Source organism: Mirounga leonina, unplaced genomic scaffold (assembly GCF_011800145.1).
Source record: "Mirounga leonina isolate KUSES-001 unplaced genomic scaffold, KU_Mleo_1.0 Mir_204, whole genome shotgun sequence".
Classification (NCBI taxonomy): domain Eukaryota; kingdom Metazoa; phylum Chordata; class Mammalia; order Carnivora; family Phocidae; genus Mirounga; species Mirounga leonina.
In genome coordinates, this window is record NW_023270513.1 from 14,126,080 (window position 1) to 14,144,491 (window position 18,412).

At 33.6% G+C, this 18,412-nt stretch overlaps 1 protein-coding gene across 1 annotated transcript in view; it reads right to left on the bottom strand.

Annotated features, from left to right (window-relative positions):
* Positions 1 to 18,412, bottom strand: part of RPS6KA6 (ribosomal protein S6 kinase A6) — a 195,025-nt gene that overhangs the window by 98,184 nt on the left and 78,429 nt on the right. Inside the window, exons 4-6 of the mRNA XM_035028805.1 lie at positions 12,204 to 12,285; positions 11,487 to 11,567; positions 9,937 to 10,016 (exon numbers count right to left, since the gene is read on the bottom strand). Of these exons, the coding sequence (XP_034884696.1) occupies positions 9,937 to 10,016; positions 11,487 to 11,567; positions 12,204 to 12,285 (243 nt within the window). The remainder of the gene's footprint in view (positions 1 to 9,936; positions 10,017 to 11,486; positions 11,568 to 12,203; positions 12,286 to 18,412) is intronic.

The following is an 18,412-nucleotide window of genomic DNA, read 5'->3' on the forward strand; positions in this document are numbered from 1 at the left end:
AGGGAGCCCGATGCGGGACTCGATCCCAGGACCCTGAGATCATGACCTGAGCCGAAGGCAGATGTTTAACCATCTGAGCCACCCAGGCGCCCCTAAAGAAGAATTTTAAAAATTCATGGGAGTAAATGAAAATGAAAACACAAGAGTTCAGGACCTTTGGGATGCAGAGAAGGTGGTCCTAAGAGGGAAGTATAGAGCAATACAGGCCTTTCTCAAGAAACGAGAAAGATCTCAAATACACAAGTTACTGTCATATATAAAGGAAATGGAAAAAGCACAGCAAACAAAGCCTAAACCAAGCCAGAGAAGATAAATAAGAAAGATTAGAGCGGAAATCAATGAGATTTGGTTGATCATTTGATTCATCAATGAGAAAAGTAGAACAGATCAATGAAACTAGGAGCAAGTTATTTGAAATAATTAATAAGATTGATAAACTCCTAGCCAGATTTATCAAAAATAAAGTTTGGGTTTATTTATTCACATTCACATTCAACATTCACAAGTCAATCAACGCGATACATCACATTAATAAAAGAAAGGACAGGAGCTATATAATCCTCTCAATTGATGCAGAAATAGCATTTGATGAAATACAGCATCCTTTTTTGATTAAAACTCTCCACAATGTAGGGATAGAGGGAACATACCTCAATATCATAAAAGCCACCTACAAAAAGCCCACAATAAATATCATTCTCAACAGGGAAAAACTGATACCTTTCCCCTAAGGGCAGGAACATGACAATGATGTCCACTCTCACCACTGTTGTTCAATGTAGTACTAGAAGTCCTATCCTCAGCAATCAGACAACAAAAAGAAATAAAATCATCCACAGTGGCAAAGAGGAAGTCAAAACATCACTCTTCACAGATGACATGATACTCTATGTGGAAAACTCAAGAGTCAACCTAAAAATTGCTAGATCTCATACACGAATTCAGAAAAGTGGTAGGACATAAAATCAATGCACAGAAATTAGTTGCATTTCTATACACTAACAATAAATAGAAATTAAGGAATCGATCCTATTTACAATCGCACCAAACACCATAAGATACCTAGGAATAAAGCTAACCAAAGAAGTAAAGAATCCAAACTCTGAAATTATAGAACACTTGTGAAAGAAATTTAGGAAAACACAAAGAAATGGAAAAATATTCCATGCTCATGGATTGGAAGAATAAATATTTTTAAAATGTCTATGCTACCCAGAGCAATCTACACATTCAATGCAATCCGTATCAAAATACCATTGACAAACTGGGTGATAGGCATTAAAGAGGGCATGTGATGTGATAAGCACTGGGTGTTATATGCAACTGATGAATTATTCAACATTACATCTGAAAATAATGATGTACTGTATGTTGGCTAATTGAATTTAAATAAAAATATACCAACTACATTTTTCACAGAGCTGGAAAAAAAATGCTAAAATCTGTATGGAACCACAAAACACCCCAAATAGCCAAAGGAATGTTGAAAAAGAAAACCAAAGTTGGTGGCTTCACAGTGCCAGACATCAAGCTATATATTACAAAGCTGTAATCATCAAGACAGTATGGCACTGGCACAAAAACAGACACATAGATCAATGGAACAGAATAGAGAGCCCAGAAATGGACCCTCAACTCTATGGATAACTAAACTTTGAAAAAGCAGGAAAGAATATGCAATGGAAAAAAAACAGTCTCTTCAACAAATGGTGTTGGGAAAATTGGACAGCCACATGCAGAAGAATGAAACTGGACCATTATCTTACACCATACACAAAAATAAACTCAAAATGGATGAAAGACCTAAATTTGAGACAGGAATCCATCAAGATTCTAGAGGAGAACATAGGCAGCAACCTCTTCAACCTCGGCCACAGCAACTTCTTGCTAGACACATCTCCAAAGGCAAGGGAAACAAAAGCAAAAATGAAATATTGGGACTTCATCAAGATAAAAAGCTTCTGCGCAGCAAAGGAAACAGCCAACAAAACTAAAAGGTAATCCACGGAATGGGAGAAGATATTTGAAATATCTCACCAGGTAATGGGCTAGTATCTGACATGTAAAAGAACTTATCAACTCAACACCCCAAAAAAAAGAATCCTGTCAAGAAACGGGCAGAAGACTTAGACATTTCTCCAAAGAAGACATACAAATGGCCAACAGACACATGAAAAAAAGCTCCACATCACTTGGCTTCAGGGGAATACAAATCAAAACCACAATGAGATACCACCTCACACTGGTCAGAATGTCTAAAATTAACAAGTCAGGAAATGACAGATGTTGGCGAGGATGTGGAGAAAGGGGAACCCCCTTACACTGTTGGTGGGAATGCAGCTAGTACCGCCACTCTGGTAAACAGTATGGAGGTTCCTCAAATAGTTAAAAATAGAGCTAGCATATAACCCAGCAAATGCACTACTAGGTACTTACCCAAAGGATACAAATGTAGTGATCCGAAGGGGCACGTGCACCCCAATGTTTACAGCAGCAATGTCCACAATAGCCAACTATGGAAAGAGCCCAGATGTCTCTCAACAGATGAATGGATAAAGAAGATGTGTATATATATATATATATATATATATATATATATATATATACACACACACACACACACACATACACACACACCTATATATATTCCATTATATATATATATATCATTAAAAATGAATTCAAGCCATCAAAAAATGAATTCTCGCCATTTGCAACATGGATGGAAGTAGAGGGTATTATGCTAAGCAAAATAAATCAATCAGAGAAACACAATTTTCATATGATTTCACTCATATGTGGAATTTATGAAATAAAACAGAGGATCATACTGGAAGGGAGGGAAAAGTAAAATAAGATGAAATCAGAGAGGGAGATAAAGCATTAAGAGACTCAACTCTAGGAAACAAACTGAGGGTTGCTAGAGGGCATGTGGGTGGGGGGACAGGGTAACTGAGTGATGGGCATTAAGGAGGGCATGTGATATAATGAGCACTGGGTATTACAGGCAACTGACGAATTACTGAACTCTACCTCTGAAACTAATGATACACTACATGGTAATTAATTGAATTTAAATATAATAAAATTTTAAAAAAATGCAAGAACAGAAACAAAACAAAACAAAAACAAAAAAAGGAAATGAAGGAGGTATTACAACTGTTAACAAAGAAATATGGAACATTATAAGAGGCTGCTATGAATAATTATAAGCCAGAAGATTGGACTACCTAGAAGGAATTGTAAATTCCTGGAATCCTATCATAATCCAAGCCTGGATCAAGAAGAAAGAGAAAATCTGAACTAACCAATTAGTAGAAATAAAATTGTATCTTTTATAAAAAAAAAAAAAATCGACAAACAAAAGCCAGACACCTTCACAGGTGAATTCTACCAACCTTTTATTTTTTTTATTTATTTTTTAAGATTTTTATTTATTTGCGAGAGAGAGAATGAGAGACAGAGAGCATGAGAGGGAGGAGGGTTAGAGGGAGAAGCAGACTCCCTGCTGAGCAGGGAGCCTGATGTGGGACTCGATCCCGGGACTCCAGGATCATGACCTGAGCCGAAGGCAGTCGCTTAACCAACTGAGCCACCCAGGCGCCCTCTACCAACCTTTTAAAGAAGAGATAATACGTATCCTAGAACTATTTCAAAAAATTAAAGTGGAGGCAAAGTTTCCAAAATCATTTCATGATGTCAGCATTATCCTGGTAACAAAACCATACAAGGACACTAAAAAAATCAAAAGGAAGAAAAATAAAAACATAGATATTCCTGATAAACACAGATACAAAAATTCTCAACAAAATATTAGCAAACAAATTCAAAAATACATTAAAATTTTGTGTATCATGATCAAGTGGGATTTATTACAGGAATATAACAATGATTCCACTTCCACAAATCAAACAACATGATACACCACATTAACAGCATAAAAGATAAAAATTATATGGTCATGTCACTAGATGCACAAAATGCATCTGACAAAATTCAACATCCATTTAGGTAAAACCTCTCAAAAACACTGGTGTAGGGCGCCTTGGTGGCTCAGTCATTAAGCATCTGCCTTCAGCTCAGGTCATGATCCCAGGGTCCTGGGATCCAGTCCCACATTGGGCTCCCTGCTTGGCAGAAAGCCTGCTTCTCCCTCTCCCACTCCCCCTGCTTGTGTTCCCTCTCTCGCTGTGTCTCTCTCTGTCAAATAAATAAATAAAATCTTAATTAAAAAAGTTGGTGTATAGGGAACATACCTCAACATAATAAGTCCACAGCTAACATCATACTCAACAGTGAAAAGCTTTCTAAGATCAGGAACAAGATAAGGATGTCCACTATCTCCACTTTTATTCCACATATGTATTAGAAATCCTAGCCAGAGCAATTAGGCTTGAAAAGGAAATAAAACGGCATCCAAATTGGAAAGAAGTAAAACTGTCATTACTTGCATACACTATCATTTTGTATATAGAAAACACAGAAGACTCCATTAAAAAAAAGTGTTAGAACTAATCAACAAAGTCAGTAACCTTGCAAGGTATAAAATCAACATGGAAAAATCTGCTGCATTTTTATAAACTAATAATGAACTATCAGAAAAATAAATTAAGAAAACTATCCATTTACATTATATACACAACTAATGAATCATTGAACACTACATCAAAAACTAATGATGTATTATATGTTGGCTAATTGAACATAATAAAAACTTTAGAATAAAAAAAGAATAAAATATCTAGATATAAACTTAACCAAAGAAGTGAAAAATCTGTACATTCAAAACTATAAAACACTGATGAAAAAAACTGAAGAAGACACAAATAAATGGAAAGATATTCCAAACTTACGGATTGGAAGAATTAATATTGTTAAAATGTCCATATTACCAAAAACTGTACAAATTCAATTTAATCCCTACCAAAATTCCAATGGCATTATTAAAAAAAATAGAATGAACAATTCAAAAATCTGTTTGGAATCATAAAAGACTGCAAATAGCCAAAGCAGTCTTGAAAAGGAAAAAATAAAAGTTGTAGTTATCAAGCTCCCTGATTTGAAACTATATTTCAAAGCTATAGTAATCAAAACAGTACAGTATTGGCATAAAAACAGACATACACCTCCAGAGAACAGAATAAAGAGCCCAGAAATTAACCCACACATATATGGTCAATTATTTTATGACAAAGCAGATAAGTAAATACAAGGGGGGAAAGATAGTCTCTTTAATAAATGAAGTTGGGAAAACTGGACAGCTACATGAAAAGAATCAAACTAGACTATTATCCTATACCATACACAAAAATTAACTCAAAATGGATTAAAGAGTTAAATATAGGACCTGAGACCATAAAACTCCTGGAAGAAAACTTAGGAAGTAAACTCCTTGACATCAATCTTGATTTTTTTTTTTTTAACTGACTCCAAAAGCAAAGGTAACAATAACAAAAATAAACAAGTGGGACTACATCAAACTAAAAAGTCTCAGGGCACCTGGGTGGCTCAGTCATTAAGTGTCTGCCTTCGGCTCAGGTCATGGTCCCAGGGTCCTGGGACCGAGCCCCTCATCGGACTCCTGCTCAGCTGGAAGTCTGCTTCTCCCTCTCCCACTCCCCCCGCTTATGTTCCCTCTCTCACTGTGTGTCTCTCTCTGTCAAATAAATACATAAAATCTTAAAAAAAAAAGTCTCTGCACAGCAAAGAAAAACATCAATGCAATGAAAAGGCAATGTATGAAATGGAAGGAAACATTTGCAAGTCACAGATGTGATAAGGTGTTACTATCCAAAATATATAAAGAACTCCTGCAACTCATCACCAAAAACAACCAAACAATTCAATTTAAAAAACAAATAAAAAAAAAAAAGAGCAGAGGATCTGAATAGACATATTTTCAAAGGAGATATCACTAATCATCAGGGAAATACAAATCAAACCCATGATGAGTTATCACCTCATACCTGTTAGAAAGGCTATCATCAAAAAGACAAGAAACAATAAGTGTTGAGGATGTGGAGAAAATGGAACACCTGTGCAGTGTTGTTAGCGATGTAAATTGGTACAGCTAGTATGCAAAACAGTATGTGAAGTTTCCTCAAAAAATTAAAAATAGAACTACCATATGATTTAGCAATTCCAGGACTAAATATTTATCCAAGGGAAACAAAAACACTAATTTGAAAAGATATGTCTACCCCTATGTTCACTGCAGCATTATTTGCAATAGCCATATATGGAAATTATGTAAGTGTCCACTGATGTATGAATGGATAAAGAAAATATAGCATATATATACAATGGAATATTATTTAGCCATATAAAAGAAGGAAATCTTGCCATTTGTAACAAAATGAGTGGCCCCTGAATGTGTTATGCTAAGTGAAATAAGTCAGAGAATGACAAACACCATATTATCTCACTTATATGTGTAATCTAAAAAATAAAACAAATAAATAAAAGTCATGGATATAGAGAACAGAGTGGTGGCTGCCTGTGGGAGGATGGTTGATGGGTGGGGGAAATAAAAAATAAAAAAAGAGAAGATACAAAATACCAACATCAGGAATGATACAAATATCACTAATGACTCTACTGCTATAAAAAGATAGTAAAGGACTATTATGAACAATTTCATGTCAATGAATTTGATAAATTTACTAAAATGGCTAAATTCCTTAAAAGACACAAAATACCAAAGCTCACTCAAAAAATAAAAAAGATAAACTGAATACCTCCAAGTCTCTTAAATAAATTGAATTTGTAGTTAAAATGCCTTTCTATTAAAAAAAACTTCAGGCCCAGATAGCTTCACTGGTGAATTCTACCAACCATTTAATGACAATTTTACAATGAATTCTTATAGAAAATTGAACAGGAGAAAACACTACCCAACTCATTCTATAAAACCAGAATTGCTATGGCATTAAAACTAGACATAAAAAATGCAAGAAATCTATAATCAAATATCTCTCATAAAAATAAATGTAAAAATTCTGAAAAAACATTTAGGAAATATCATCCACAAATATGCAAAAAACATAATACACCATGTCTACATGGGGGATTCATCCATAGGCAAGACTGCTTCAACATTTGACAACCAATCAATTTAATTTACCTATTAAAAGATTAAAGAAGAAAAAACATAGTATCTCAATAATTGCACTGAAAGAATATTACAAAATCTAATGTACAGACCTGATAAAAATTCAACAAACTAGTAACAGAAGAGAACTTTCACAACCAGATAAAGAACATGTAAAAAGACCTATACTGAACTTTGTAATTCATGCTAAAATGATGTTTTTCCCCTGTGATAAGGCAAGAATGTCTGCTCTTACCAATTCTATAGAACACTGAACTGGAGGGTCAAGCCAGTGCAACAAAGACAAATAAAAGAAATAAGTGATGTCTATAAAGGAAAAAAAAGTAAAAACTCCTTGTTTGTAGGTTATAAATAGAAAATTCTATGGAATCTACCAAAAAAAAAAAAAGCCATTAGGTGTAATAAGTAAGTTCAGTTAAATTCTGGGATACAAGTTCAATACGCAAAAAAAAAAAAAAAAAAAAAAAAAAAAAACTGTATTTCCATCCAACCTGAAAATGAAATTAATAAGAAAGCAATTCCATTTACATCATTTTAAAAAAGGAAATACTCAGAGATAAATCCGATAAAAAATGTGGAAGACTGATACACTGAAAATGACAAGACATTGCTGAGAGAAATTAAAGGAGACTCAAAAACTGGAGAAAAAATCATATTCATGAAATGAAGATTCAATATTGTGAAAATGTCAATTATCTGCAAATTGACCTATAGATTCAATGAAATCCCAATCAAAATCCCAGCAAGCTTTTTTGTAGAAAGTGAAAGGCTGATTTAAAAATTGATATGGAAATACAAAGGACCCAGAAGAGGCAAAAGAACTTTGAAAAAGAAGAGCAAAGGGGCGCCTGGGTGGTTCAGTCGTTAAGCCTCTGCCTTCAGCTCAGGTCATGATCCCAGGGTCCTGGGATGGAGCCCCGCATTGGGCTCCCTGCTCAGCGGGAAGCAGCCTTCTCGCTCTCCCACTCCCCCTGCTTGTGTTCCCTCTCTCTGTCAAATAAATAAATAAATAAATATTAAAAAAAAAAAAGAGCAAAGCTCAAGGATTTGTACTACCTTACTTTAAGACATATAGTATAGTAATTAAGGGTATAGTAATTAAGAAATCAAGTAGTGAAATAAAGATAAACAAATAGATCATTGAACAAAATAAAATGTCCAAAAATAGACCTTCACATATATGGTTAATAGATTTCCAACAAAAATGCAAGGTGATTCAGTAAAGAAAGCATAGACTTTTTTAATCACAAGGCTAGAACACTGGGATATGTATATGCAAAAAAAAAAAGGAAAAAAGAAAAGAAAAGGACTTCAAAACATACCTCTCACCATACACTAAAATAAACTCAAAATGGATTATATACTTAAATGTAAAACCTAAAATTACAAAATATCTAGAAAATATAGAATATCTATGTGACCTGAGATTAGGCAAATATTCTTTAAATAGGACACCAAATTCATAAAAGAAAAAATTATAAGTTGGAATTCATCAAAATTAAGAACTTCTGCTTTTGAAAGACACTATTAAAGAGAATGAAAAGGCAAACCACAGACCAGGAGAAAGTATTTGCAAACAACATATATGATAAAGGACTTACCATCCAAAATATATACTCTCAAAACTCAGAAAACATACAATTTAATAAAAAATGAGCCAAATATTTAAACAGACATTTTATCAAAGAAGATAAATAGATGCCAAATAAGTACATGAGGAGATGCTCAACATCATTAGTCATTAGGATTATGCAATTCAAAACCACAATAAGGTGCCACTACACACTTATGTCCAAAATCAAAACAAGACTACTGACCATATTAAGGGCTGGAAAGGATGTGGAGCAACTGAAACTCTCATACACTGCTGGTGGGAATATAAAAATTATAATCCTACCTTAGAAAACAATTTGATAGGGTCTTTAAAATAAGTTAAAACATATACCTATCAAATAGTCCAGTCATTATACTCCTAAGTATTTAATCATGAAAAATGAAAACATAACCATGAAAATGAAAACATATGTCCATACAGTTATTTGTGCATGAATGTTTGTAGCAACTTTATTAGTAATATCCAAAAACTGCAAATAACCCAAATATCCATCAATAAGTTAACGCACAAATGGTGGTGTATCCATACAGTGGAATACTATTCAGCAATAAAAGTGAATGAACCACTGATACATACAACACCATGGCTAAGTCTCAAAATAATTATTCTGGTTAAATAAGCCAGACAAAAAAGAATATATACTATAAGATTCCATTTATATAAAGTCCTAGAAAATGTAAACCAAACAATGACAGAAAGCAGATTCAGTAGGGGCAGGGTGGAAGGGAGGCATTACAAAGGGGCACAAGAAAATGGTTGGGGATGACAGATAAGCTTATTATCTTGATTGTGATGATGGTTTCACAGGTATATACAAATGTCAAATTTTATCAAAGTATGTATTCTAATATGTGTAATTCATTGTATGTCAGTTATACCTTCATAAAGTTGTTGTAGAATAAATTAAACCCTACTCCCAGAGGCATTTTGGTAGCTTGAGTAGCCAAAATCCTAGGCTTGCCCCTATCTACTTCATCCAGTTATTTATATTGATCTTGTGCCTAAAGGAATAATGAGTAGCACACTGAGGAGATCTAAATGACAGGCAGACAGAAAATGCCATTAACTGGCACATCAACTAAATACTATGCAATGAAATAAACAGAAGAATTATTTAAAATTTCTATAGAAAAAAATTAATCAGCAGAACACAAATGATTTTTCTTAGTTTTGTTTCAATAAAATATAGTAAAAATTTACAGATACCTACCTCTTTGGATAATCTTGTGAAGACATCTCCTCCCCTGAGAAAATCCAGTATTAAATAGAGCTTCCCTTCAGTCTGAAAGGCTAATTATAAATTAAAATGTAGTAACAGAACATTAACAGAATCTTAAAGGCTTAACGACCTCAGTATAATTTTTAATTAATATATATGTTTAGTTTTATCATTAAACACTATAAAGGAATTAAGCATTTATTCACATGGTCCAATGGATAACATTATCTCAAAACTGAACTTAGTGCTGAAATAGCTATAAATCCCTTCCTAGAACATAATCAACTTTACATGTGGTTTTACACAGAAACTTCTACTGCCATCGTTGTCCTGATTTATGGCGCATCATGCTCTACTCCAAACTGCTTGAACTCCACCTCCCTACCTACTGAAAATCTACTAATTCTTTCAAGCTCAACAAAAATGCCACCTCCTCCATCAAGCTTTCCTCTATTAAGGATTTCTCTCTTTTCACATTTCATAGCATCCTTACCCTCTTCTCCAAAACAATTACTTGCTACTACTTTTGAGATCTCATTGTTCCTTATTTATGTCTCTCTTATGGCACTTACTCCATTTTTATTTGTACAATTAATTTGTTTACATGTCTGCATTCCAATAGATTAGAAGTTTTTTGAGTCAGAGATTGTTTCACCTCTAGAGCCTACTTCATTCAATAGAGCGTTTTGCACACAATTGGTATTTACTGATTAATGTAATGTACTCCTGGTGATTTAAGGAAGTGGAACTTTAGATATTACTATTTTCCATTTAGGATAACAAGGAGTGAAAGAATAATGGGTGTGAATTTTTTAAGGATTTTTAAAAATAATTTAGTATATACTTTAATGCATTATTTTTCAAAAATTCCTAAGAATAAAATCAATAGCTGCTACTTTTTTAAATCTTGAAAACTTACTGATATCATAGAATATATCAGTGATTTAATGATGTATATATCTTTGAATTCTCCAGGAAAGCCAAACTGCACAATCTCATGTATCCATAAATTATGAACGGAGCCATGATTCAAACTCAGCACTGTGTGACTCCAAACTCACGTTCTTTCCATTATATTTACTGCTTCTTACTGGTATTCCTCTTCCCCCAAATAAAAGAAAGAATAACTCAAATGGACTAATATAACTACATGGTCCTCTTCAATAGAGCTAGGAAATAAATTAATAAGCTCATTATGAACATGTAAGAGGAACACATCCAAACATCAGATGTTTTGAATAAATTATCACAGTTTATAGCCTCAGATCATTAAAGGTACAGCCTAGCGGAGTAAAGAAATACTACCAGACAAGTAATCAGAAGACACTATCTTATTACCTTAGACAAATTAACCAACAGATAAAGAAAATACAATTCAAAATTGGATATTGATTCTTACTCTTATTTCGGATAAATATATTTTACATAGTTGAATGTATTAAATAATTTTGAAGTATTTATTTCCCGTTATGTTATTGTTTGAAGGGAAATCTTAATTCTCTAATTCCATAAATTAAAACAAACAAACAAACATGACATACCATAGTGTAATTTGACAATAAATGGATGATTTACTTCCACCAATATATCCCTTTCCATCTTTGTCCGAACTCTGTCTCGAACTAAAAATTATAGAAAGGTAGAATATATTACTCTTCTATATAAAATTTCAGTAGAGATCCATCAATAATTCACCAAACAAAAATATGAAAATATAAGTGTATAAGTGCTTAAATTTGCAATCTATATATTTCTAGACAGTAATTACCATATTCTCAGAAAGCCAACAAATTCAGTTTAGATCTAGATGGATTAAAGTGACATTAAGTAGGTATTTGGATAATATGTATTTATTATGTATTGGTCTCCAATTTTCAAATGAGTTCAATGATTAAAACTGAGCACAGAGAAGATGGTGTAAGTGTATCCAGGTGGTTGTGCTTTTTCAATATGCAAAATCAACAAAGATGAAACAGAAAAAAAATAAAAATCTTAAAAGAATATAGCTTACTAAAATAAGTTCACTTTATATTAAATAAAATGTGTCACTTTTTATACAATTAAATTTTTACCAGGGTACAGTCTAACTAAATTAGAGCATATGCCAATATCAAACCTAGAAATATCACTTACAGGCTAGAAAACTTACTAATGTTTAAAGGAAACTGAGTCTACTCAACTTATACAAGCAATACACAGCATATTTCTTAAAACAAGCTTTATCAAATTCTATCTTAATAAGCTTTGTAATTTTCTACCTTTTAAAGAAGCCTTTTTTAACACCTTCATTGCATAGAGCTGCCCAGCATCAGGACCAGTCTTCTTTCGAACAAGAAAAACCTAACAGAGGATTTTTTTTAAGTGAAATTTGTATTTCAAGACATTCTTGCTATACACATTAGCACACATATATGCCCATGCATTTCCTCTAATTTTATAAAGATATACTTTTCTCTATAAATTATATTCTTAGTTAACTTTTCCTCATTTTCATTCATTTAGTAAATCCCACTATCATATATACTACTGTGGGAAAGAAAATTTTTAAAATAGATGACATGGTCATGACTTCAAGAAGTTTGTGATGTATGAAATAAGCAACATAATGAAAGGCAATTTGATCTAAGGGAACTACTTTTAAGAACCACGCACCTTTTTCTTGCCTTACTAAAGACCAAAGAATTGTGATGACTGCTAATTTGATACCTTCATTTCTACTTCCTTATTTGTCCATTTTAGAAGGTACCAGGCATTTTATTTTCTAGTAAGAAATCAGAGGCAATTATACCTGTCTGCCAGGTTGAACAGTCAAGATGGTAAAGTATCACAGTAAACAAATTAAACTCTTTAAGATTACTGAGAAAACTTGAGTAATACTACCTCATATTTTCAAACTAAGATTAAAAGTGGTTTTTAAAAAGCTTCAGTTATGAAAATAAATATGAATAGATTAAACTTTTATAGGAGTTATTTATTACTAAAGGGCTGTTTCATTTTTAAAAATTAGTAAAATTTGCTCACTACTGTGAAATAAATGCTACAGAAACTAAAACAACAACAACAACAACACAGTAGAACAGATCAATGAAACCAGGAGCTGCTTCCTTGAAAAATTAATAAAATTGATAAACCTCTAGCCAGACTTATCTAAAAGAGAAGAGAAAGGACCCAAGTAAAAAAAAAAAAAATCACAAATGACAGAGGAGAAATAACAACCAACACCACAGAAATATAAACAATTATAACAGAATATTATGAAAAACTTTGCCAACAAATTGGACAATCTGGAAGAAATGGATAAGTTCCTAGAAACATATAAGTTACAAAAACTAAAACAAGAAGTAGAAAACTTGAACAGAGCAATTACCAACAATGAAATGGAATCGGTAATTAAAAAACTCCCAACAATCCAAAGTCCAGAACCAGATGGCTTCACAGGTGAATTCTAATAAATATTTAATGAAGAGTTAATACGTATGCTTCTCAAACTATTCCAAAAAATACAAAAGGAAGGAAAACTTCCAAATTCATTCTGTAAGGCCAGCATTACCCTGATCCCAAAACCAGATAAAGACACCACAAAAAGAGAACTACAGGCCAATATCACAGAAACACAGATGCAAAAATTCTCACTAGAATACTAGCAAACAGAATCCACAACAGACTAAAAAAAAAAAAAAAAAAAAAATTCAGGAGCGCTTGGCTTGCTCAGTTGGTAGACCATGTGACCCTTGATTTTGGGGTTGTAAATTTAAGCCCCACATTGGGTGCAGAGATTACTTAAAAACGAAATCTTAAAAAAATTTTTTTCACCACAACTAAGTGGGATTTATTCCTGGGTGGCAAGGGTGGTTCAATATTCATAAATGAATCAATATGATATATAACATTAATAAAAGAAAGGTTAAAAACAATATGATCATTTCAAGATGCAGAAAAAGCATTTTACAAAGAACAGTATCCATTCATAATAAAAACCCCCAACAAGGTAGGATTAAAAGGAACATACCTCAAAATCATAAAGGTCATATATGAAAAACCCACAGCTATTACCATCCTCAATGGGGAAAAACTGAGAGATTTCATCTACTGCCAGGAACAAGACAGGAATCCACTCTCACCACTGTTATTTAATCTAGGACTGGGAGTCCTGGCCACAACAATCAAACAACACAAAGAAATAAAAAGGCATCCAAATCAGCAAAAAATTCAAACTTTCATTATTTTCAGATGACGTGAGCCCAAAAGCTCCACCAAAAAACTGCTAGAAAAACAAGTTCAGTAGAGTCGTAGGATACAAAATCAAAATGTAGAAAACTGTTGCATATCTACACACCAATAATGAAGAGGCAGAAAGAGAAATCAAGGAATCAATCCCATTTACAATTGCACTAAAAACCCTAAGATACCTAGGAATAAACCTAACCAAAGAGGTAAAGATCTCCTACTCTGAAAACTATGAAACATTGATGAAAGAAATTAAAGAGGACACAATGAAATGGAAAAACATTTTATTCTCATGGATTGGAAGAACAAATATTGTTAAAATGTCTATATTACCCAAAGCAATCTACACATTTAATGCAGTCTTTATCAAAATACCACCAGCATTTTTCACAAAGTTAGAACAAACAGTCCTAAAATTCGTATGGAACTACAATAGACCCTGAATAGCCAAAGGAATCTTGAAAAAGGAAAGCAAAGCTGGAGGCATCACAATTCTGGACTTTGTCAAGTTACATTACAAAGCTGTAGCGATCAAGACTGTATGGTACTGGGATAAAAACAGAGACATAGATCAATGGAACAGAATAGAAAATCCAGAAATGAACCAACAACTCTATGATCAATTAATCTTCCACAAATCAGGAAGGAATATCCAATGGAAAAAAAAGACAATCTCTTCAACAAATGGTATTGGGAAAATTGGACAGTAGCATGCATAAGAATGAAACTGGACTACTTTCTTACACCATACAAAAAAATAAATTCAGAATGGATGAAAGACCTAAATATGAGACAGGAAACCATCAAAATCCTAGAGGAGAACATGGGCAGTAACCTCTTTGACATTATCCATAGCAACTTCTTACTAGATATGTCTCCTGAGGCAAGGGAAACAAAAGCAAAAATAAACTGTTGAGACTTCATCAAAATAAAAAGTTTCTGCATAGTGAAGGAAACAACAAAACTAAGAGGCAACCAATAAAATGGAGAAGATATTTGTAAGGGATAGTATCCAAAGTATATAACCAACTTATAAAAATCAACACCCAAAAAAGAAATAATCCAGTTAAGAAACGGGCAGAAGACATGAATAAACATTTTTCCAAAAAACATATCTAGATGGCCAACAGATACATGAAAAAATGCTCAACATCACTCATCATCAGGGAAAGACAAATCAATACTACAATGAGACATCCCCTCACACCAGTCAGATTGGCTAAAATTAACAACACAGGAAACAGATGTTGTCAAGGATTTGGAGAAAGAGGAACCCTCTTACACTGTTGGTGGGAATGCAAACTGGAGCAGCCAATCTGAAAAAGAGTATGGATATTCATCAAAAAGTTAAAAATAGAACCTCCAGTTAAAAGTTAAAAATAGAATGATCCAGCAATTGCACTACTAGGTATTTACCTAAAGGGTAAAAAAGTACTGATTTGAAGTGATACATGTGCCCCAATATTTATAGCAGCACTATCAACAATAGCCAAATTAAGGAAAGAGCCCAAATGTCCATCAATTGATGAATGGATAAAGAAGAGGTGGTATGTACATACAGTGGATTATTACTCAGCCATAAAACCAAATGAAATCTGGCCATTTGCAACGACATGGATGGAGCTAGGGAGTATTATGCTAAGCGAAGTAAGTTAGTCAGAGTAAGAAAAAAACATATGACTTCACTCATAAGTGGAATTTAAGACATAAAACAAATGGAAATAGAGGGGAAAAAAGAAAGAAAAACCAAGAAACAGACTCTTAAACAATAGAGACCAAAGTGCTGATTACCAGAGGGGAGGTGGACAGGGGAATAGGTTAAATAGGTGACAGGGATTAAGGAGGGCGTTTCTTGTGCTGAGCACTGGGTGTTGTATATAAGTTTGAATCAGTAAATTCTACACCTGAAACTGATATCACACTGTATGCTAACTAACAGGAATTTAAATAAAAACTTGAGGTAAAAAGACCCAAAAGGAACAAAAAACAGAATGACCAATTGAATTTCCACTAAAAAAGTATCTAGAACACCAAGTCCCCTCTTTACCTCACTCCGTGGATGGCACCCTTGTTTATTCGTTATTCTCACCCCTAAAGAAGTTTGAGGTTCTTCTCTGGAGTGGTCTCTGAAATGCAGGATGCCAAAACAAACCCTAACCCTAACCTTAGCCCTATGCCTATAACTAACTCTATCCCTTACCAATTACTACTAAACTCTACCTCTAAACTAGTTCTAACCTTAAACCTAACCTCTGGAGAGGTATCTGAACTGCAGGAAAGGAGGGACATAGCCTCATTCTAACCATAACCCTAGCTCTAAATCTAATCCTAACTGAAACCCTAACCCCTAACTGCTAACCACTAAACCCCAACCCTAACTCTAATCCTAAACAGATCACTCTGGAGAGGTCTCTGAACTGCAGGATAATAGGCACATTCCCTCACCCTAGGCCTAACTCTAATCCTAGCCCTTACATTAGTCTTAAACTGAACCATAATCCTTGATCTGAGGAAAAAGAAAATTTGGTTCATAGATACAATGGAATATTACTCAGCCATAAAAAATGAAATCTTAAAAAAATCATAAAAAATGAAAGTTACTTAAAGTAACACTAACCCAAACACTAACCCCAACCATGCCCTAACATTAACCCTAAAGTTACCTCTCTGGAGAGGTCATTGAACTGCAGGATAATAGGTGCATAACTTCATCCTGGCCCTAATCCTAACCCTTATTCTGGCCCTAAACCAAACCCTAATCCTAGATGTGAAAAAAAAAAGATTCGATACACACACACACACACATGCACACACGCACCATGGAATATTATGCAGCCATTAAAAAGAATGAAGTCTTGCTATTTGCAAGGACATGGAAGAAGCTAGAGAGTAGTATTCTTAGTAAAATTAGTCTGTCAGAGAAAGACAAATAGCATATGACTTCACTCAGAGATGGAACTTAGGAAACAACATAAACAAGCAAATGGAAAAAAAAGAGAGGCAAACCAAGAAACAGACTCTTAAATATAGAGAACAAACTGATGGTTACCAGAGACGAGGTGGGTGGGGGGATGGGTAAAATAGGTGATGGGGATTAAGGAGTGCACTTGTAATGAGCACCAGGTATTGTAAGGGAGTGTTGAATTACTACATTGTACATTGAATCTAATATTACACTATATTTTAACTAACTGGAATCAAAATAAAAACTTTAAAAAAAGAAAAAAATCAGATTAATTGAATTGCCACAACACACACACAAAGCTTCAGCTAAACAAATGGCATTAACCCTAAGCACCAGACTCATAAGTTTCAGATACCCAGTTTCCTTTTTCCTAATCAATATCATGTGACCAATATAACAACAATAAAAGGAGTGAAGTCATTTCATGAATGATGACTCCACCACAAGGAGGAGAACTACTTTTATCAGACTCATAAAGGAAAGCAGTTCTCAATCCTTTTGGTCTCAGGAATTTTTTACAATCTTAAAAATTAGTGAATACTCCAAAGAGTTTTTGGAGTTTTTTGTGGGTAATAAATATTGATATTTACCATATTAGAAATTAAAACAGAGAGGGGCCTGGGTGGCTCAGTTGGTTAAGCATCTGCCTTTGGCTCAGGTCATGATCCCGGGTTCCTGGGATGGAGCCCCACATCAGGCTCCCTGCTCAGCAGGGAGTCTGCTTCTCCCTCTCCCTCTGCCTCTCTCCCCAGCTTGTACTTTCTCTCTCAAATAAATAAATAAAATCTTTTAAAAAGAAGAAATTAAAACAGAGAAAAACATCTATGTATTGATTCATTAAAAATAATAAACTTGTTACATGTGAACATAAATATTTTTCTAAAGATAACTATATTTTCCAAAGCAAAAAAAAAATGTGAAAAGTGACATTAATAAACATTTTTGCAAATCTCTAATACCTGACTTAACAGAAAAGAGTTGGATTCTTGTATCTGCTTCTACATTCAATCTGTTGCAATTAAGTTGTTTCGCTTGAAGTAGAGAAAGAAAATCAGTCCTCACACAGATATGTATACAGAAAAGGGAGGACTATTTTAATAGCTTTTTCATATAATTGTGTTTATTCTTCTTTGATATGACAGAAGAACTCAAAAAGTGGCAGTTTCTTAAAGGTTTGTTACAATAGAGAATCTGAAACCATATAAATTAACTGTCCATATTCTGTTACATAATAATCCATTGGTCTACCTTACACTTTGAATGGATTTTGTACTA